The sequence below is a fragment of the Scyliorhinus canicula genome, chromosome 25, assembly GCF_902713615.1.
Source record: "Scyliorhinus canicula chromosome 25, sScyCan1.1, whole genome shotgun sequence".
In the NCBI taxonomy this organism is placed as follows: domain Eukaryota; kingdom Metazoa; phylum Chordata; class Chondrichthyes; order Carcharhiniformes; family Scyliorhinidae; genus Scyliorhinus; species Scyliorhinus canicula.
In genome coordinates this window covers 9,454,120-9,477,161 of record NC_052170.1, presented here as the reverse complement: position 1 = coordinate 9,477,161, position 23,042 = coordinate 9,454,120, and the positions used below count along the sequence as shown (strand labels likewise).

At 50.6% G+C, this 23,042-nt stretch overlaps 2 protein-coding genes across 2 annotated transcripts in view; both read right to left on the bottom strand.

Annotated features, from left to right (window-relative positions):
* Nucleotides 1-7,594, bottom strand: part of LOC119957235 — a 49,213-nt gene extending 41,619 nt beyond the window's left edge. Inside the window, exons 1-4 of the mRNA XM_038785078.1 lie at nucleotides 7,494-7,594; nucleotides 5,069-5,263; nucleotides 1,316-1,444; nucleotides 1,030-1,167 (exon numbers count right to left, since the gene is read on the bottom strand). Coding sequence (XP_038641006.1) covers nucleotides 1,030-1,167; nucleotides 1,316-1,444; nucleotides 5,069-5,263; nucleotides 7,494-7,556 — 525 coding nt within the window. The 5' untranslated portion in view covers nucleotides 7,557-7,594. The remainder of the gene's footprint in view (nucleotides 1-1,029; nucleotides 1,168-1,315; nucleotides 1,445-5,068; nucleotides 5,264-7,493) is intronic.
* An 801-nt stretch (nucleotides 7,595-8,395) lies between these two features.
* Nucleotides 8,396-23,042, bottom strand: part of LOC119957002 — a 56,123-nt gene continuing 41,476 nt past the window's right edge. Inside the window, exons 6-9 of the mRNA XM_038784584.1 lie at nucleotides 20,373-20,421; nucleotides 16,559-16,740; nucleotides 14,000-14,154; nucleotides 8,396-8,820 (exon numbers count right to left, since the gene is read on the bottom strand). Of these exons, the coding sequence (XP_038640512.1) occupies nucleotides 8,396-8,820; nucleotides 14,000-14,154; nucleotides 16,559-16,740; nucleotides 20,373-20,421 (811 nt within the window). The remainder of the gene's footprint in view (nucleotides 8,821-13,999; nucleotides 14,155-16,558; nucleotides 16,741-20,372; nucleotides 20,422-23,042) is intronic.

Genomic DNA, 23,042 nt, shown 5'->3' with positions numbered 1-23,042 from the left:
AACAAAAACCAATCAACCAAAGTCTTAAAAGTCCAAAGATGTGCAGGTTAGGTGGATTGGCCATGCTAAATTGCCCCGAGGTGGGGTTACGGGGATAGCATGGGGGACCCTCCCTCTCTTTCAGAGGGTTGGTGCAGACTCAATGGGCCGAATGGCCTCCTTCTGCACCGTGGGGATTCTGTGATTCTATGAAATGCTTCATTTAATCCCCTGCATCCACAGCCTCCTGAATCAAAATTTCAGGGTTTCACTTACCTCTGATTTCAACCCTCAAGCCCCCAAGCCCTAATCAGACAGACCATATTCCGGCCAGGTCCGTGGTGGGATTCTCTGTTGCCCGACACCGTAAATGTGACCGCCGATCGGGCGGAGAATGGATTCCCGGGGCCGGAATCGTGGCCGGCACCGGTTTGACACCGGTCCGTCACCTTGAAAATGCCGTCATCGTGACACGTTGGCGCGTCATCGACCAGCCCACCCATGATGCTCCACTCCCGATGGGCCAAGATCCCAATGGCGCGGGACACGCGTGGTCTCAGCCGGCATGCCGGCTGCGGACTTTGTCCAGTGCTGTCACACTCAGCCGGGAACCATGCCGTTGGCCGGGGTGGGGGGGGGGGGGTGGGGGCTTCTGCTCAGGCTGGGGGACTGATTGGAGGGGTGGCCAGGGGGTGGGCTGCGGGGTCACGGTTGGTTAGGTTTCGCACACGGCCGGCGCCGTGTTGTATAGCGCGACCAGTGCGGATCGTCAGCCGTGCGCATGCGCAGCCCGGGAACGGCTGAGCCATTTTCGGCGCGGTCGGCAGGAATTTCACCTGGCGCCGACCCCTCACTGGTACCGGAGTCGGTGGGGGGCTGACGCCTATTTTCATGTCGTGAAACCCGGCCGGATTCTCCGTTTGAGCCGGCACTTAGCCGCAGAAACGGAGAATCTCGGCGCCAGTGTTTCAAGTATTTTTTGCTCTTGTCTGGCCGGACATTTGCCCCCGCTTGAAGCTCCTCAAATATGATGCTTAGGCAGCGGCTTACCTTTGTGAGGACGGCATCCATTTGACCGAGTCCAGGAATGTTCACACGAGAAGCACTTTCAGCCACATTAATGGCCCCTTCCCTGTCGTACGGAAGCCCTGCTGTGTCACGGGGAGAATATTTACTGTTGCCAGTGATCTGTAGTTCAAAATAGAAGAGATTATAGTATTGTCAGGATATAGATGCCAACATTGGGGAAACAGGGGGGAGTTGGGGGTAGGCACTGCTCTCCCAGGGTGAACATTTACTAGGCAGAGGACAGATATTAATTCCAGTCCCTCCTTACCTGATTGTCCGCTGGGTTTGTTGTGCGGAAAGTGATTTCTGCTTGTCTCTTCATGTTGGTCAGCGCTGGGACCCAGGGCAGCGAATCCTCCACTGACTGAATCAGCAGCACAGTCCCATACCACAACATCTAAAAGGAGACACACGCTCTGCATTAATGGAGCAATCCTCTCTACCCTACACTGGCCACTCGCTGTGAATTGAGGAGATTAAGCATGGGAAGAGAGGCCATTCTGCTCGTTGCATAAATGTTGTTGCTAGCTCTTCAGCCAGATCTGTTTGAATCCCATTTACCCTGTACCTTATTTGCATTTAGTTCCCTTTTAAATTAAGCCGAAGTGTCATTCTCAATAGCCAGTTGCGGTGAATCACTTCCTGTCCTAATGACTCTCGGTATGAAAATATTTCCGACTCTTCAGCTGATTCACTTGCCAGTGGAAACTATTGTCCTTTCATCGATTTGAAAGCTCTCTCTTCGGCCCAATGTTAACACAGAACACACAGTGCCGCAGGAGAGGCCATTCGGCCCCTCAAGTCTGCACCGACTCACTTAGGCCCTCACCTCCACCCTATCCCCATAACCCAATAACCCCTTCTAACCCTTTTGGTCACTAAGGGCAATTTATCACGGCCATTCCACCTAACCTACACGTCTTTGTACTGTGGGAGGAAACCGGAGCACCCGGAGGAAACCCACGCACACACGGGGAGAACGTGCAGATTCTGCACAGACAGTGACCCAGCGGGGAATCGAACCTGGGATCCTGGCGCTGTGAAGCCACAGTGCTAACCACTGTGCTACCCTGCTGCCGTTCTCTGTGCCCTTAACCTTCTCTGTTCCACTGCCGAAAACCTCCGCTGACCCAGCTGTGGGATTGCTCACATTTTATCTTGTGCCCCCAATACGCATAATGACCGCAGAAATTTAGCGTTATCACAGCAGGGGCAGGCGGCCGGACGGGATGTCCGTTTGATGGTGTATCGAAAAGGCTTTGACAATGTAGCACTTCCTCAGTACTGCATTGTAAAATGCCAACCCAGAACCAGGCTTGATTTGTGGGCAGTCCTTGGTTTCTGAGCTCGTGGCCATTTTGAAGCTGGCTCGAAAATGCCTGACGGGCGGCATGGTGGCACAGTGGTTAGCACTGCCGCCTCATAGCGCCAGGGAACCCGGATCCGATTCCAGCCGCGGGTGACTGTCTTTGCGAAGTCTGCACGGTCTCCCATTGTCAGCGTGTGTTTCCTCCGGATGCTCCGGTTCCCTCCCACAAGTCCAAAGATGTGCGGGTTAGGTGGATTGGCCGCGCTAAATTGCCCCTTAGTGTCCAAAGATGTACAGTTTAGACCGGTGTTCTTGATGCGCTAACAATTGCACACAGAAACACCAAACAGCACAAAAGAGGCTTTATTACCGTGAGATGCTATTCCCTCCTCCCTGTGGGCGGAGCTAGCCGGCAGGGGCTTACCGACAAACTATGCAGGGGCTTACCGACAAAGCTGTAATAGCAGGTACTATTGTACATCCCCTAATAGAGGCACACACATATATATATAGTGGTATTACCACAGTTCTTCAAACTTTTTTTCCGGAGACCCATCTTTACCAAACAGCCAACCTTTGCGACCCACGCCGGCCGACCTTCGCGACCCACGCCGACCGACTTTCGCGACCCACGCCGGCCGACCTTCGCGACCCACGCTGGCCGACTTTCGCAACCCACGCCGGCCGACCTGCGCGACCCACCATTTTCTCTTACCTTGTTTGCTGCTGACAAAAATGGAGGAAATGGCTTTGGGTCCCTTTGGCCCTCGTACACGCTCCTCCAATGGAACCTGTTGGATGAAGGTGAAGCCTTCCCGTGTCGGAAAGTATGGAGTCTCCATCTGTCCATTTTTCTTTCCCGGTAAAATTTTATCAAATAAAACCGCCCCCCCCGAACTTGTTAAAAAAAATGAATAAAATAAATGAAAACAATAAAAATTAAATGAATAAAATAAATGAATAAAATGAATAAAACCTCCTCGATCTTGTAAAACAAAAATTATTATTATTCACCCGCCCACCCTGCCCTATCTCCGTAGTCTAAACCAGGCATTGTCAAACTCGGGGGTACGCGCCGATGATCTGGCACGCATGCGCAGTGCGGCCGCATTTTTTTTAACATGTTCGCTTGCAGTCGGCGTTATTAAGAGCCGGGTGTTGCGCGCAGATTTGCGCGATCGGGAACGCCGCAACGGACTGTTCCGCTACCCTTCCGACACCCGCCCCCGACCGACCTTGGGTCGCACCCCCGAGTTTGACAATGCCTGGTTTAGACTACGGGGATAGGGCTGGGTGGGCGGGTGAATAATAATAATAATAATTGCGTATTGTCACACGTAGGCTTCAATGAAGTTACTGTGAAAAGCCCCTGGAAGTAAAACGTTTGGAGAGTGGGTGCAGACTCGATGGGACAAATGGCCTCCTTCTGCACTGTAGAGATTCTATGGCAGAGGCATGGTGGGCCGAATGGCCTCCTTCAGTGCTATTCCGTTCCAGGAGGACCATGGGAGAAAAAAAAATCCACTTCCTATCAACCTGAGTTGGAATGAACCAAATAGCCAAACAGGCAAAATTCGCCCAGTGTTGACCTACCTCACTGCACCGCTCAGGAAATCCCCAGACTCGCCCAAAAGTGTATCGAATTGAAAATCATTTCACGGGATGTGGGCGTTGCTGGCAATTCAAGCATTTATTGTCCATGCCCTTGATCTGAGTGGTTCGCTCGGCCATTTCAAAGGCGGAGTTAAGAGTCAAGCAGATTGCTGTGGGCCTGGAGTGGCGTGGAGGTCAGACCAGGTAAGGACGGCAGATTTCCTTCCCGACGGGGACGTGAGTGAACCAGATGGGGTCGGATGACAATCGGCAACAATCGGCATGACTGGCCAGCTTTCAATTCCTGATTGTTATTCCACCAGCTGCCTTGGTAAGATTTGAACCTGTGTCGCCAGAACATTAGCTTGGGCTTCTGCATGACTAATCAGGGGGCATTACCACTGCGCTGCCATTTTCCTCAAACGGGCATGTTTCTGCAAATACACTGTAGGAGCAGAAATACTCCAGTAGCACGGAAATAACTCCCGTAATTGTTCACAAGTCGAACACCTGGTTGATGATGCTTGAAGACATTGTCATAATATACACCATAATATACATGGTGCAGACACACACTGATGGACACACACAGGGACCAATCAACATGTACAAACACCGCAGCCAATCACCAGTTAGAATACACCCACTATAAAGGCAGAGGGCACCATGGTTCCCGCTCATTCTGGGTGCTGCCTCTGAGTGTAACAAGAACTCATCCAGCCCAGCACAGACTCACACCACGTGCTGAGAGAATCAACTGGTTCGGACAAGGCTTAGGTCTCTAGTTTAAGTTAGCATCATTTAGACCCACAGTCATCGTGTGTTAGTTAGTTAGAAGTAGTTAATAAAATTGAGTTGAGCCTTCGTCAGTGTTGGAAGTGTCTGTTCATCTCTCAAGTCTACACTAGCCAACACTTCAGACATGACTGTGACTGAAATCAGTGATTTAAAACTCGAGAGCAATAGAAGGGCATGTGGCAGCCTCCACGCTTAACGTGGTTTAAGCGGTGCCTAAGGTGATGGTAAATAGTTAGCGTCCTTTGCAAGTACAGCCGGACGCCCGTGAGAAGCAAGGGCGGTGTAATCGCTTGGCAACCGTATCACTTTAACTCTGCCTACCTTTCTGAACTGGTCCAGTAGTTTGCTGTGGGGTTTTTCAGATAAACCGTCCAATGCCAACTCCAACCCCTTCCTCAAAGCTTTGCTGAGAATCACGAAATCAGACGAGACGGTCCGATAATCGAATCTCAGAAAATCCGAAATCAGTTTGTGGATTTTTCCAGCCAGGATTGGATAGATCTCGCCACGTTGGACCTGGAACAGTGTGATGTACCATCAATTGTACGCAAGGCGAGTGATTTACCAAAGTCAAAGGCCCAATTTACACACCGTCTCAGTGAGAGCTGCTCCCAACGGTGGAGAATCTGGGATTAAGTTAATTATTCTGTTCTGTTTCTCAGCACGAACCACTTTCACTGATATCGCGCCTTTCACACAATCAAACCAGGAGTTTAAGAGGCTGTAGTTGATAGATTATTAAAAATAAATTTAGAGTACCCAATTCATTTTTTCCAATTAAGGGGCAATTTAGCCTGGCCAATCCACCTACCCTGTACATCTTTGGGTTGTGGGGGCAAAGCCCATGCAAACACGGGGAGAATGTGCAAACTCCACACGGACAGTGACCTGGCCCGGGATGGAACCTGGGTCTTCAGTGCCGTGAGACAGCTATGCTAACCCACTGCGCCACCCTGCCGCCCTGTGTCTGATAGATTCTTGATTGACAAAGGACTCACAGGGTTATCTCCTTAGGCTGTCCACCTTGGCCGAGACTGAGGAGTCTGTGGTGATAGGTAGACTATCATCTGTATTTAATAAGAGCAGATCATCATCATCTGTATGTGCATCATAAGTTATATGTTTTATTGTTCTAGCATCCGACCAGCAGGTGGTGCAATATGCAGGCACGTGACCCGGACGCACCATGTGTTCCAGGACAAGGTGTTAGTGAGGAGTTCCTAGCAGTCGCATACAAGAATAGCTTTGCAGTATCTTAGTGCAAGTTAGTGTTAGACCATTATTTCCAACTGTATTAATCTTAGACATTATAGTAATCCTTTAGAGTAGTGTTAGTAATAAATAGTTTTGTTGTAAAACAAAGTCTGATGTTCTTTGTTAACATTACCACATCAAGATTCAAAGTCAGCATAATCAAAGAAGATTGCAGAGTCCAGTGCACAACCTCCAGTCCCTGTCACAGGCGGGCAGACGGTGGTTGGAGGAACGGGTGGGTGGGGGAACCAGGGTTGCCATGCGGTCCCTTCACTGCCGACGACCTCCCCCCCCACAACCCCCTGGCTGGATGGCCTTGAACCAGGGATTCCCCGGTCTTCGGTGGAGATGTTGCACTTTTGCAAGGGAGCTTTGAGGGTGCCCTTGAAGTGTGTCCGCAGCCCACCTGCGGCTCGCCTGCCATCTTGGAGGTCTGAGTAGAGCACCTGTTTCGGGAGCCTCATGCCAGGCATTGGGTCGATGTGGCCCGACCAGCAGAGCTGATCAAGTGTGGTCCAAGGTATCTGCTGCCCTTGTCCATCGAGATGGTCGTGATTGTGGGTTTGGAAGGTGCCTTGCTGAGCTTCTGCCTGCATCTTGTAGATGGTACACACGGCCGCCACTGTGCGTCAGTGGTGGAGGAGGGAGGAAGTGGATGTTTGTGGAACAATGCCAATCAAGTTGGCGGCTTTGCTGTGGATTGTGCGAAGTGCGAAGCCTCTCGAGTGTTGTTGGAGCTGCACTCATCCAGGTGCGTGGGGAGTATTCCATCGCACTCCTGACTTGTGCCTTGCAGATAGTGGACAGGCGTCGGGGTGTCAGGAGGTGAGTTACTCACCACAGGATTCCTAGACTCTGACCTGTGGCTGCTTGTGTAGCCACAGTATCCATAAGGCTAGTCCAGTTCAGTTTCTGATCCATGGTGACCACCAGCATGTTGATGCTGGAGAATCCAGAAATGGTAACTACCCTACTCACTCCCGAGGCTTTGATATGGCTACAGATCTATACGAAATGCGGCGGGATGTCTACTGAGGATCAGTCATGGCTGATTTTGGTTGTCCCCTGTGATGAGGTTGCTGCTCAATACCCAATGTCAAGGGTCCCAAATGAAAATATAACTCATTGAGTGAAGTTGTGGAAGTGGGAACTGTATCCAACCTTGCAACTGCACCCAGTAACAATCAGTGACTTCAGGAGGGGGGGAAATCAAAAAGGCACAGAAAAGGCATTGCATCAATTCCATCAGTGCATCTGGAAAGAACATAAGACCATAAGATATAGAAGCAGAATGAGGCTATTCGGCCCATTGAATCTGCTCCGCCATTAAATCATGGCTGATATGTTTCTCATCCCCATCCTCCCGACTTCTCCCCATAACCCCTGATCCCATTACTGATTAAGAACCTATCTATCTCTGTTTTAAAGACACTCAGCGACTTGGCTGCTGTGATCTGATGTTCTATTAAATTAACATTGTAAGTGCCTTTACCTCTATGTCGTCAGATTCCAGGAGCTTGCAGATGGTTTCGATGAGGTTTAAGATGTTCCACATTTGACAGCCGGAGCCATGCAAGAACCTGTGAAGTTGCACCAAAGCCTGGGGAATATAGGAACGACACATGGGCGATAGCCGCTGAATCTAAATGAGTTTGATTCATTCTGGTAACAATACGTGGGGCTGGATTCTCCGTTTCTGAGGCTAAGTGCGGAGGAATTGTGTTGTTTTACGTGAAAAACATTTGGCACTGCCTCCGCACCGATCCTGCATAAAACCCCCGGCTTCCACGATATAAACAGCCGGAGAATTGCCGAGTCCGTGGCCGCGCATACCCACAGCGACGACCTGCAGCGGTCACGCCTTACAACATGGCACCGGCCGTGCAGGGATCCAGCCTGCCAGATTGTGCCCCCCTGACCCTGGCCACCCCCGACCAGTCCCCCCAGCCCTCATGGAAGCCCCCCCCCCAGGCGGCAGCACCCCCCCCCCCCCCCGACTGTGATGGTGCTGGACACAGTCCGCAGCCGCCGTGCCAGGTCCCCGAACGTTGAGACCACACGTCAACCGCGCGGTCGGGAACTGGGCCCATCGGGGGCGGAGCATCGGGGGCGGGGCATCGGGGCGGAGCATCGGGGGCGGAGCATCGGGGGCGGAGCATCAGGGGCGGGCCTTCAGGTGACGCGTGAAGGTCGTCCAAGTGGCCTGCAGAGTGCGCCGCGGTGACGCCGTGTCAGAGGGGGCATCAAACAGGCACCGCCCCCGATTCCGGCCTTAGGATTCTCCGCCCGATCACCGACTGCGATTGGCCCAGCCAATCTCTCACCTGACCAACATTACTGAACAGCAGACGATCTGGTCAGATGGCTGCCACATTTCTTATGTTACAACAGCGATTACACTTCAAAACCTATTTTGTTGGCTGTGAGACACTTTGGAATTTCTTGAGGCTGTGAAATAAATGCACATGTCCCCTTTTCGTTTCGACAAATACCGGGGAGCGGGTCATCCCATCGACTGCCTCTTACCTCCTGTTGGCCTCGATCTGTGTCTGTCATCTGAGGCTCGCCTTCCTGATTCCCAGCATTTCCCAGCTCCGTGAGGATGATCAGTACGGAGAGGTAAGTGATGTTGAATGCTCCCGTCATCAAGGGGGTGCGGGCAATTCTCTGCATCATGCTCCCCCTGACAGGCTCCAGGATGGAGCTGGCGTCTGGAGTGTCATCGCCTCGCACTGCGTACTGAAACCCCTGGAGCGGCGCCTTGGGAGGGGGCGAAATGCTTTTCACGGCGACCCTGCTCGTCCGTCCGTCACCCCGAACTATTGGCACAGAAAACACAACTGACAAACCAAGTGAACATTGACTCTGCCCTGTAGGTCAAAGTGCAATCTCCAAGTGCGATTGATGGGAAAGTGGACAGTCATCATCATTCTGGCTGTATGGTGACTCTAAGCAGCTAGGAAATAGAACGATTGACAAAGTATAACAGCGAGGAATGATAATGATACCATGCATAAGAAATCGGGGCAGGAGTCTGCTCCACCATTCAATAAGATCATAGTTGATTTTCTACCTATTCCTCAAAGCCCTTGATTTCCTTCGCATCCAAACTTCTATCAATCTCAGTGTTATTCTGAGCACAGAGAATTCCAAAGACTCACAAAATGTATCCTTATCTCAGTCTTACCCGGAGATTATAACCCAATTTTAGACTCCCCAGCATAGATACAATTGACAGTGAAGAAGGAGGCCATTCGGCCCATCGAGTCTGCACCGTCCCTTGGAAAGAGCACCTTACTTAAACCCACGCCTCCACCTTATCCCTGTAACCCCGGAAACCCACCAAACCTGTTGTACATTAAGGGGCAATTTAACACGGCCAATCCACCTAACCTTCACATCTTTGGACTGTGGGAAGAAACCGGAGCACCCGGAGGAAACCCAGGCAGACACGGGGAGAACGTGCAGACTCTGCACAGACGCCGGAATAGAGACCGGGTCCCTTCTCTCAGCATTTATCCGGTCAAGCCCTGTCCGAATTTTATATGCTTCAATTAGATTATCCTCATTCTTCTCAACTCCAGGCGATATAGACTCATTCTACACAATCTCTCCTCCTAGTACACCCTCTCGTCCTAAGAAGCAGCCCAAACATACACTTGTTTCCCCATCTTTCATACAAAACAGCACTTGGGGTGTATCAACACTTTGATGAAATGCCACGCAAGAGGTTATTGCAGAAAATAAAAGATCATATTATCGGGGGTAATATGAATAGAAGATTGGCGAGCTAACAGGAAGCGGAGAGCAGACATAAATGGGGATTTTCCAGGTTCACAAAATGTAACAAGTAATGTGCCAAAGGGATCAGCGCTGGAATCTCAATTGTTTGCAATTTATATAAATGACCTGGATGAAGGGATTAAAGGTAGGCTTGTTAAATTTGCCGATGACACAAAGATAGGTAGGAACGTAAGTTGTGAAGAGGACATAAGGAGGCTACAAAAGCAACATAGATAGGGTTAAGTGAGTGGGCAAAGATCTGGTAAGTGGGGTATAATGTGGGAAAATTTGATATTATCCATTTTGGCAGAAAGAATAGAAGTGAAGCCTATTGGCTCATAACTTCCGTTCCACAGCGTCGCATTTAGGAGATACCCCAATAACGCGCAGGGGAATCTCTCCAGGAAGTTACCACGTAACGGTTTACCTGGCAATTGCTCAGAAGTGCTAATTTCCTCTGAACAATTGCACTGGGCTGTGAACCATCCGACAGACGGGGTTTAAATTGCAAACTTCAGATGGTGCTGCCATTTTACCCTGATTGTTACTCTGAAAGAGTTAGAGGGGAAAGAAAAAATCACTTCTTTTTTTTTTATAAATTTAGAGTAGCCAATTATTTTTTTCCAATTAAGTGGCAATTTAGCGTGGCCAATCCACCTAACCTGCACATCTTTGGGTTGTGGGGGTGAAACCCACGCAGACATGGGGAGAATGTGCAAACTCCACACAGACAGTGACCCAGGGCCGGGATTCGAACCCGGGTCCTCAGCGCCGCAGTCCCAGTGCTAACCACTGCGCCACATGCTGCCCTGAAAAAATCACTTCTGACTCGAGAGTAACAGTTTAAACACCCAGGGCCAGTCTGACACGGGACATGCACGCGCACGCGCTCACACACACACACACACACACACACACACACACACGACCCTCCCCCAGCAGATCCCCCACACCACACCCATTCCCGACCCCCGACCCAACCACCTCCCACCCTGACCCTCCCGCACCGCTCCCAACCCCAACCTTCCAGTCTCCTCCAACCCGGTCGACCCCCGCCCCCTCTGCATCTCTCCCCCCACTTTCCCGGTCTCCTCCCCCATCATGGTCTCCGCTGAACAGGTTAACATTGTACCCTTGGGCAGCACGGCGGCGCAGTGGGTAGCACTGCTGCCTCACAGCGCCGAGGTCCCGGGTTCGATCCCAGCTCTGGGTCACTGTCCGTGTGGAGTTTGCACATTCTCCCAGTGTTTGCGTGGGTTTCTACCCCACAACCCAAAGATGTGCAGGGTAGGTGGATTGGCCAGGCTAAATTGCCCCTCAATTGAAAAAATGAATTGGGTACTCTAAATTTATAAAGCAAAAGGTTAGGATCGCACCCACTAGAGTTTAGGAGAGTAAGAGACTTGATTGAAACGTACAAGATCCTGAGGAGATTGACAGGGTGGATGCGAATATTATTATTATTTGAATATTTTGAAGGCAGAGATGGATAGATTCTTGGCAAGCGAGGGGGTGGAAGGTTACTGGGGGGGGGGGAAGGTGGGATGCAGATATGAGGTGACTCCGTGATCAGCCGAGATCTTATGAAATGGCAGAGCTTGCTCGAGGGTCCGGATTTCTGCTCTTGCTTCTTGCTCACATGTACTCCACATGGATGGCAGCGGTTCAAGAAGGCAGCTCACTGCCGCCCTCTCATGGGCAATTAGGGAAGGGCAATAAATGCTGGGCCTAGCCAGCGAGGCCCAAATCCTGAGAAAGAACAAACAAGATGTGTCCTACCTGAGGTATGAAAACCAAACTGTACACAATGTTCCAGGTGACGTCTCACTAAAACCCTGTACAAGATTTCCTTTACTCTCGTATTCTCATCCCCTTGCAATACAGGCTAACATTCTATTTGCCTTCCTTTTTTTTTCTTTTTAAAAAATAAATTTAGAGTACCTAATTATTTTTTCCAATTAAGGGGCAATTTAGCGTGGCCAATCCGCCTATCCTGCACATCTTTTGGATTGTGGGGGCGAAACCCACGCAGACACGGGGAGAATGGGCAAACTCCACACGGACAGTGACCCAGAGCCGGGATTCGAACCCAGGTCCTCAGCGCCGTAGCAATTTGCCTTCCTAATGGCTTGCCGTACTATGATGTCAGCTGTCCGCACTTCCTGTACAAGGACACCCAGATCCTTCACCAGCATTTGTGACTGAGGAACACCAGCCCTCTGGGTTAAAGAATTTGGAAGATTCACAAGCCTCTTGCGATGAGGATACATTTCTTGCACTCAGAACCTTGGAACTCTCTAGTCCGGAGGGCTGTGGGTACCAAGTCGTTGAGTGTATTCAACTCTGAAATGGATAGATTTAGGAGAGGAGAGAAATCAGTGGATATGGGATCAGTGTGGGAAAGTGGAGTTGAGGCGGAAGATCAACCATTACCTTAATGATCCTAATTAACTCCTTCTCCTACTACTTATGTTCCCTCTGTTAAATGAACACATTAAAGTTCTGGTGCCTAATACTGCCAACGCTAGCTCCTGGATTTTTAAAAACTCATTCATTGGGGTGCCACAAGTGGTTAGCACGGCTGTCTCACAGCGCCAGGGTCTCGGGTTCGATTCCGGCCTCGGGTCACTGTCTGTGTGGAGTTTACACGTTCTCCCCGTGTCTGAGTGGGTTTCCTCCCACAGTCCAAAAGCTGCGCAGGTTAGGTGGATCGACCACACTAAATTGCCCCTTAGTGTCCAAAGTTGTGCAGGTTAAGGTGGGGTAGGGCAGTGGAGTGGGCCTAGGTAGGGTGCTCTTTCGGAGGGCCGTTGCAGACTCGATGGGCCAAATGGCCTCCTTCTGCACTCTATGGATTCTAGATTTAAAAAATAAATAAATTTAGAATGCCCAATTCTTTTCTTTTTCCAATTAAGGGGCAATTTAGTGTGGCCAACGCACCTGACCTGCACATCTTTGGGTTGTGGGGATGAGACCCACGCAGACACGGACAGTGACCCAGGGCCTGGATTCGAACCTGGATCCTCCGTACCGCAGTCCCAGAGCTAACCACTGCGCCATGTGCCGCCCGACTCTATGGATTCTATGGGTGGAATGTGGGCGTCACTGACCAAACCAGTCCATAATTGTCCTTAAATTGAATGGCTCGCTGGGACATTTCAGAGGACATTTAAGGGTCAACCACATTGCAATGGCTCTGGAGCCCCCTACAGGCCAGACAGGGTAAGGACAGCAGATTTCCTTCCCTGAAGGACATTAGTGAACCAGATGGGTTTTTACGACAATCGACAATGGTTTCATGGACACCATTAAACTTTTCGTTCCAGGTTTTAATTCTGTGGTGGTGCAAATTGAAAATATTCAATAGGTGTGGGGTGCAGGATTAGACTAAATAACGTTGGGAGAGAGTTAGGGTCAGCACAGACCCAGACAGGACACTGAGCAACCTTTTGTAGGGAGGTTCACATGATACAATTATATATTTTTTTAAATTTAAAGTACCCAATTTATTTTTCTTATTAAGGGGCAATTTAGCTTGGCCAATCCACCTAGCCTGCACATCTTTGGGTCGTGGGGGTTGTCTTGTTCTGCTCTTGGCAAAGCTGCTTCCTTGATGTTCACTCTGACAAAGGAAGGTTCAGACGGGGAGATAACTTCAACACGTTTATTAAACTATTTACAATTCTCCTACTCGGGTTTGCCACTACTGTTAATCCTTCTATAGCTACTCAGACTGACGAACCAGTCTGCTACAATCCACGTGGTGGGTGTGATGTTGAATCAACCCTGTGTCTGTACTCACTAAGTGTCTCCACCGGAAAGAGGAAGATCATCTGCGCTGTGTCCTTTATATATGGGTTGGTGTAATGCCCCCCCTGTGGTAGTGTCACCTCTGTGTGTATCGTGAATGCCCATTGGTCGTGTCCTATCTTACTGACCTATTGGTTGAGTGTCTGTGTGTCATGTCTCTGGTGCTCCCTCTAGTGTCTAGCTAGTCTACATGTACTTACATTAACCCCTTGTGTATCTACAGTGATGCATATCACCACAGGGGTGAGACCCACGCAGACACGGGGAGAATGTGCAAACTCCACACGGACAGTGACCCGGGACCGGGTGCGAACCCGGGACCTCGGTGCCGTGAGGCAGCAGGGCTAACGGCTGCGCCGCCGTGCCGCCAGTGACAATTATATTTTGACCCTGTGCAATACCTACATTGATAAGTGGCTCGGGTCCGTGGCTGTTGCAAGTCTTTATCAGTCGCCTGCTCTCTCAGGATAAATATCCGGTAATAGGCTTCCGCATGGGTCCGTTGGAGGAAGACGCTGGAATACAGATGGATTAGTGGATGTTCGGAGAAATCAAAAATCCTGCAGAGGGAGGAAAAGGAATGAGAGATCGGTGTTTTGTTGGGGAGTGGAGGAACCTATGTCACCATTTTCCGTTTTTACTTGCATAGGTTCACCTTTGACTTTAGTCAAAACCACATTTTAATTCAGCATCTCTGCATAATCCTATCTCAAATATATTGAAGAACTTGCACAAGGACACGAGAGCTAGGAGCAGGAGTAGACCATTCGGCCCATCGAGCCTGCTCCGCCATTCAATACAAAGCCTTAAATGTATTCGGCTACAGAGCACCTACAACCCCACCCTGTGTTTTGGATTCTCTGGCCAGCGCAAACAACCTCTCAGTGCCTACCATCTCAAACCCCTGCAGAATTCTGAAGGTTTTAATGAGATCTTTATTCTAAACATGGTAGCACAGCGGTTAGCACTGCTGCTTCACAGCGCCAGGGTCACTGGTCCGATTCCCGGCTTGGGTCACTGACTGTGCGGAGTCTGCACGTTCTCCCCGTGTCTGCGTGGGTTTCCTCCGGGTGCTCCGGTTTCCTCCCACAAGTGCCGAAAGACGTGCTTGGTAGGTGAATTGGACATTCTGAATTCTCCCTCTGTGTACCCGAACAGGCGCCGGAGTGTGGCGACTAGGGGCTTTTCACAATAACTTCATTGCAGTGTTAATGTAAGCCTACTTGTGACAATAACAAAGATTATTATCAGTATTATTAATAATAAATTCCAGAGAATGTAAGCCCAATTTAGTCAGCCTCTGATTATAGGTTGACCCCCTCATCCCAGGGACCTTTTAGCAAATCTTCCTTGCCACCTCCTTCGATGCGAGTATATCTTTTCTTAAACATGGAGACCAAAACTGAACACGGTATTCCAGACATGGTCTCACCAAAACACAATACCATGCAGCAAGCCTTCTTTCTTGTGCTCCAATCCCCTTGGAATAAAGCCAACATTCCTTTCACTGTGGTTAGCACTGCTGCCTCACAGCGCCAGGGAACCGGGTTCAATTCCAGCCTTGGGTGATTGTGTGGAGTTTGCACGTTCTCCCCCGCGTCTGCGTGGGTTTCCTCCGGGTGCTCCGGTTTCCTCCACCAGTCCAAGGATCACAGGTCATAGAGTTCCAACAGCGCAGAAGAAGGACATTTGGCCCATTGAGTCGAAACAGACCCTCTGAAAGAGCACCCCACCTAAGTCCATTCCCCCCCCCTCCCCCCCCCTCCCCCCCCCCCCCCTCCCCCCCCATCCCTGTAACCCATAGCCACACCTAACCTTTTGGAAACTAAAGGGCAATTTAGTACTGCCAATCCACCTAACCTGTGCATCTTTGGACTGTGGGAGGAAACTGGAGCGCCCGGAGGAAATCCACGCAGTCATGGGGAGAACGTGCATACTCCGCACAGTCACACAAGGCCAAAATCGAACCCGGGTCCCTGCCGCTGTGAGGCAGCAGTGTTAACCACTGTGCCATCTTGAGGGTTAGGTGGATTGACGATACTAAATTGCCCCTTAGTGTTCCAAGATGTGCAGGTTAGGTGGGGTTACGGGCATAGGGTAGGGGCGTGGGCCTAGGCAGGGCACTCGTTCAGAGGGTTGGTGCAAGCTCAATGGGCCGAATGGCCTCCTTCTGCACAGTAGGGATTCTATGATTCCATTTGCCTTCCTAATGGCCTTCTGCACTTGCATGCTAACTTACTGCATTCCTTATTGATGCACAATCAATGGACACGAAACGTAGATGAAGTCCGAAACGAAAGGCTTTAATCAGCAAGAAGTGAGCCCGGCTGCAGACGTACAGGAAATGCCCTGGCTGCTGGGGAACATGGGTTCTTATACCCCGCCTCGTAGGTGGAGCTACCTTCCTCTTAGCCAATAGGAATACGGAGAACACGATACTTGGGCCAATGGGCAGCGAGCCCTCTGCACCAATGACAGCTCACATTCCCAGGTACCGTAATACCCCTAGTGATACTACCACACTTATCTCAAGTCCCTTTGAACATTAATACATAGGAGTTTCACACCTTTAAAAAATGTTCTGCTTAAGAGTAACGTGAATAACTTCACGCTTGTCCACGTTATATTCCACCTAACATCTTGTTGCCCACTCAGTTAACCTGTCCGCACCTCTTTGTGTCCTCCCCGCGGCTTACCTGAAGGGGAATTTATCATGGCCAATCCACCTGGCCTGCACATCTTTGGACTGCGGGAGGAAACCGGAGCACCCGGAGGAAACCCACGTGGACACAGGGAGAATGTGCAGACTCCGCACAGACAGTGACCCAAGCCGGGAAACGAACCCGGGACCCTGGTGCTGTGAGGCAGCAGTGCTAACCACAGTGAAAGGAATGTTGGCTTGCTGACAGCTCTGTAGAACCCGCCAATGCCTTAGATGGCAGGCCGCACACCCGTGTCCTTTACCTCTCACTTCCAATAGCCTCAGATGCCTGGACCACACTCAGGCTGTACAGCTTCGCCCCCCTGTGGAAGTCGCCACCAGCGACATTCAGTCGCCATAGACACTCGAGTCGAATGAGCTGCTTTTCCGAGACGGCAGCCAGGACGCTGGTGAAGAAGGCTTTGCCTTGATTCATCACTTCATCCTGAAAAAAAAGGGAGTGGTCCAAAGGGATGAGTAAATCCCGGACTGATCTGAACCGAGACGGCTCTTTTTCCTCTGAGTGACACGATCCGAGACAGCATTTGTTAGACTGAGAAGGATCCGTGTGCCCGGAGACGCACGAGGCAGGCAAAGCGCACGCTCGTTCCACAGCTGCTTTATCCTGGCTGCAGCCAGAGGGGGCGCCACTCCACATCAAACAGAGCTAACCAGGAACCTGTCCCACTTTTACCACCAGCCATTATCAGGATGATAATTAACCTGTTTGGCCGCGTTCTGAGCGCATCTTCCTTGGCCGTCAAGTGGAACTTGAACCCAGAGCTTTTGGCTCAGAGATAGGACACTACCCACAGGGCCCCTAGCGATCAGTGTCGAATTGAGAAAAACACCAATATAGTACCTTTCACTTCCCCAGGACAACCCAAAACTGCTTCCAGCCAATTCAGTTATTTTAGTAATGTAGGATACGCAATTCGCACAAAGCAAGCACACACATTAGCAATGCAGTAATGGTCAGATAATCTCTTTTCTTTTAGGATTATCAATTAAAGGGTAAATATTGGCCAGGACGTCTGATTTGTGAAATAATGTCATATTGTCTTTTACACCCACTGAGAAAGGCCTTTGGGACTTTGGTTTAATATCTCTTACAGCAGATGAGATCTCCAACAATGGTGCTCTCCCTCAGTACTGACCCTCTGACAGTGCAGCACTCCCTCAGTACTGACCCTCTGACAGTGCGGCACTCCCTCAGTACGGACCCTCTGACAGTGTGGCACTCCCTCAGTACTGACCCTCTGATAATGCAGCACTCCCTCAGTACTGACCCTCTGACAGTGCAGCACTCCCTCAGCACTGACCCTCTGACAGTGTGGCACTCCCTCAGTACTGACCCTCTGATAATGCAGCACTCCCTCAGTACTGACCCTCTGACAGTGCAGCACTCCCTCAGTACTGACTCTCACAGTGCAGCACTCCCTCAGTACTGACTCTCACAGTGCAGCACTCCCTCAGTACTGACTCTCACAGTGCAGCACTCCCTCAGTACTGACCCTCTGATAATGCAGCACTCCCTCAGTACTGACCCTCTGACAGTGCGGCACTCCCTCAGTACTGACCCTCTGACAGTGCGGCACTCCCTCGGTACTGACCCTCTGACAGTGCGGCACTCCCTCAGTACTGACCCTCTGACAGTGCAGCATTCCCTCGGTACCGACCCTCTGACAGTGCAGCACTACCTCAGTACTGACCTTCTGACTGTGCGGCACTCCCTCAGTACTGACCCTCTGACTGTGCGGCACTCCCTCAGTACTGACCCTCTGACAGTGCAGCACTCCCTCAGTACTGACCCTCTGACAGTGCAGCGCTCCCTCAGTACTGACCCTCTGACAGTGCGGCACTCCCTCAGTACTGCCCCTCTGACAGTGCGGCACTCCCTCAGTACTGACCCTGTGACAGTGCAGCACTACCTCAGTACTGACCTTCTGACTGTGCGGCACTCCCTCAGTACTGACCCTCTGACAGTGCGGCACTCCCTCAGTACTGACCCCCTGACAGTGCAGCACTCCCTCAGTGCTGACCCTCTGACAGTGCGGCACTCCCTCAGTACTGACCCTCTGACAGTGCAGCGCTCCCTCAGTACTGACCCTCTGACAGTGCAGCGCTCCCTCAGTACTGACCCTCTGACAGTGCAGCACTCCCTCAGTACTGACCCTCTGACAGTACAGCACTCCCTCAGTACTGACCCTCTGAAAGTGCGGCACTCCCTCCGTACTGACCCTCTGACTGTGCGGCACTCCCTCAGTACTGACCCTCTGACTGTGCGGCGCTCCCTCGGTACTGACCCTCTGACTGTGCAGCACTCCCTCAGTACTGACCCTCTGACAGTGCGGCACTCCCTCCGTACTGACCCTCTGACAGTGCGGCACTCCCTCCGTACTGACCCTCTGACAGTGCAGCACTCCCTCAGTACTGACCCTCTGACTGTGCAGCACTCCCTTAGCATTGACCCTCTGACAGGGCGGCACCCCCTCAGTACTGCCCCTCTGAATGTGCAGCACTCCCTCAGTACTGACCCTCTGACAGTGCGGCACTCCCTCAGTACTGACCCTCTGACAGTGCGGCACTCCCTCAGTACTGACCCTCTGACAGTGCGGCACTCCCTCAGTACTGACCCTCTGACAGTGCGGCACTCCCTCAGTACTGACCCTCTGACTGTGCAGCGCTCCCTCAGTACTGCCCCTCTGACAGTGCCGCACTCCCTCAGTATTGACCCTCTGACAGTGCGGCACTCCCTCAGTACTGACCCTCTGACAGTGCGGCACTCCCTCAGTACTGACCCTCTGACAGTGCGGCACTCCCTCAGTACTGACCCTCTGACAGTGCGGCACTCCCTCAGCACTGACACTCTGACAGTGCGGCACTCCCTCAGTACTGACCCTCTGACTGTGCAGCGCTCCCTCAGTACTGACCCTCTGACAGTGCAGCACTCCCTCAGTACTGACCCTCTGACAGTGCAGCGCTCCCTCAGTACTGACCCGCTGACAGTGTCGCACTCCCTCAGTACTGACCCTCTGACAGTGCAGCACTCCCTCAGTACTGACACTCTGACAGTGCAGCACTCCCTCAGTACTGACTCTCACAGTGCGGCACTCCCTCAGTACTGACCCTCTGACAGTGCAGCGCTCCCTCAGTACTGACCCTCTGACAGGGCGGCGCTCCCTCAGCACTGACCCTCTGACAATGCGGCACTCCCTCAGTACTGACCCTCTGACAGTGCAGCACTCCCTCAGTACTGACCCTCTGACAGTGCGGCGCTCCCTCAGCACTGACCCTCTGACAATGCGGCACTCCCTCAGTACTGACCCTCTGACAGTGCAGCACTCCCTCAGTACTGACCCTCTGACAGTGCGGCACTCCCTCAGTACTGACCCTCTGACAGTGCGGCACTCCCTCAGTACTGACCCTCTGACAGTGCAGCGCTCCCTCAGTACTGACCCTCTGACAGTGCAGCACTCCCTCAGTACTGACCCTCTGTCAGTGCAGCACTCCCTCAGTACTGACCCTCTGACAGTGCGGCACTCCCTCAGTACTGACCCTCTGACAGTGCGGCACTCCCTCAGTACTGACACTCTGACAGTGCGGCACTCCCTCAGTACTGACCCTCTGACAGTGCGGCGCTCCCTCAGCACTGACCCTCTGACAGTGCGGCACTCCCTCAGTACTGACACTCTGACTGTGCAGCACTCCCTCAGTACTGACCCTCTGACAGTGCGGCACTCCCTCAGTACTGACTCTCTGACAGTGCGGCACTCCCTCAGTACTGACTCCCTCAGTCACGCAGACACTGTTCTCACCTTGAGGAGGTTGTGCTGGGGTTATGACTTACAAATTGATGATGTCCTGGGGGTGTTTTGCAGTGCAACGCTCCCATTCAGTTTTCCCTTCCTGGAATGGGAATTTTTCCGCTCTCCGGTCAGCACTTACCAGCTCCTGATTAGGTACAGATGGCGAATGGAATTGGAATTCGAGCCTGTGTCTAACCCATTCCGTGGCACTGACGACTCGACTAAACAACTTGCTCTTCCTTCAAATAATCGGCAATGAGTTACTCACCTTGGAGAAGACTTTGTTTTGCCCATTTTTACCAATTGGTACAAGTAATCTGAAACAAATGAATACCAGGCCACTGAGTACATTCTGTATTGGCTGCAAAACCTGCAGGAGGAGCTTTATTCAATACATCAACTTTACATCTCATCAACGTCTGTGGTCTCACAGACACCATGTTACGTTCCCCTTTGCAATAACCCTGCTGTGGTCTCAGACACTCCCAGGCCGGTGGGCAATCAACTCTTGATCTTCTATTAAATGAAGTTTTAAAAATGAGACTCACTGAAGGCTCGAATGGGGGGATTTATGTTGGCAATGGGTTTAGGAGGGAACTCTAAACACCAGGTTTTAAGAGATAAAACCTGCAATCAATGAATATGGTGAGGGGTGGGGGGATACTGAGAATTTAGAATCAGAGGACTAAAGCCTATGGTGAAGTGTTGGCTAGTGTAGACTTGAGAGATGAACAGACACTTCCAACACTGATGAAGGCTCAACTCAATTTTATTAACTACTTCTAACTAACTAACACACGAGGACTGTGGGTCTAAATCAGGGGTGGGCAAACTTTTCCGTGCAAGGGCCACATTCAGAAATTCACAATTTTAAAGGGCCGCATAGTATATTCAGTAAAATAATTAATATTTAAAATGGCCAAAATAAAAGGTTTTTAAAGAAAAAAAAAGCAATTAATTTTTATTAATTAATATGTTAAAGTAGAAACTTTACATGAAACACATTTATTTGAAAAACAAAGTAACTCAGTTTAAAGAAAAAAAAGCAATTAATTTTTACTAATTAATATTTTAAAGTAGAAACTTCACATGAAACACATGTCGTGCCAAGCAATGATCACCCTTCTCAAGTCAACGTATCCACCCTATACCAGTAACCCAACAGCCCCCCCCCCCCAATTAACCTTAAAAAATGTTTTAAAAAAATTTTTTTTTTTTAATGACTTAGAACATAGAACATAGAACAGTACAGCACAGAACAGGCCCTTCGGCCCTCGATGTTGTGCCGAACAATGATCACCCCACTTAAACCCACGTAACCCGCATACCCATAACCCAACAATCCCCCCATTAACCTTACACTACGGGCAATTTAGCGCGGCCAATCCACCTAACCCGCACATCTTTGGACTGTGGGAGGAAACCGGAGCACCCGGAGGAAACCCACGCACACACGGGGAGGACGTGCAGACTCCACACAGACAGTGACCCAGCCGGGAATCGAACCTGGGACCCTGGAGCTGTGAAGCATTGATGCTAACCACCATGCTACCGTGAGGCCCCAATCTTGGTGGGCCGCATAAAGACCTTTGGCGGGCCGCATGCGGCCCGCGGGCCGTAGTTTGCCCACCCCTGGTCTAAATGATGCTAACTTAAACTAGAGACCTAACCCTTGTCCGAACCAGTTGATTCTCTCAGCACGTGGTGTGAGTCTGTGCTGGGCTGGATGAGTTCTTGTTACACTCAGAGGCAGCACCCAGAATGAGCAGAAACCATGGTGCCCTCTGCCTTTATAGTGTATGTATTCTAACTGGTAATTGGCTGCGGTGTTTGTACATGTTGACTGGTCCCTGTGTGTGTCCATCAGTGTGTGTCTGCACCATGATATACTGGTGTATATTATAACATATGGGATGACCATAAGACAGAGGAGCAGAATTAGGCCACTTGGCCCATCGAGTCTGCTCCACCATTCAATCATGGCTGAATTTTTTCTCATCCCCATTCTCCCCATAACCCCTGACCCCCTTATTAATCAAGAACCTATCTATCTCTGTCTTAAAGACACTCCAGTGATTTGGCCTCCACAGCCTTCTGCGGCAAAGAGTTCCACAGATTCACCACCCTCTGGCTGAAGAAATTCCTCCTCATCTCAGTTTTAAAGGATCGTCCTTTTAGTCTGAGATGGTGTCCTCTGCTTCTAGTTTTTCCTGTTAGTGGAAACATCCCCTCCACATCAATTCTATCCAGGCATCGCAGTAGCCTATTAGTTTCAATAAGAACCCCCCCCCCCCCAATCATGGGCGGCATGTGGCACAGTGGTTAGCACTGCTGCCTACGATGCCGAGGACCCAGGTTTGAATCCAGCCCTGGGTCACTGTCCATGTGGAGTTTGCCCATTCTCCCTGTGTCTGCGTGGGTTTCACCCCCACAACCCAAAGATGTGCAGGGTAGGTGGATTGGCCACGCTAAATTGCCCATTAATTGGAAAAAATGAATTGGGTACTCTAAATTTAAAAAAAAATTAAATTTAAAAAAAATCCCCCCCCCCCCATCCTTCTAAACTCCAATGAGTATAGACCCACAGTCCTCATCCGTTGCGATGTAGGACTAACCATAAGGGGAGAAGGCCCAAGGATCCTTGATGAGAACCTACCTTCCGGACTGCTTTTAGTTAAATAAATTACTTCTGGACTCCCATTTGTAACTTCCAATTGTACAAATTAACACCGGCGTTCCCTGTATTTCTCCCAATATGGAGAAGTGATACCGTCCCTATAGTCGAGCATTTTTAAAGTCTTAAGAACCAGCTTGATTTAACTGAAAGGGTGCGGGGATATTGGACAGATTGAAGTGGATACGGGACAAAAAAGTTATGAATGGGCCAAGTTGGAAAAACCGAAAGTTGCAAAGCAAAAGAGAGAGAGAAAGATAAACA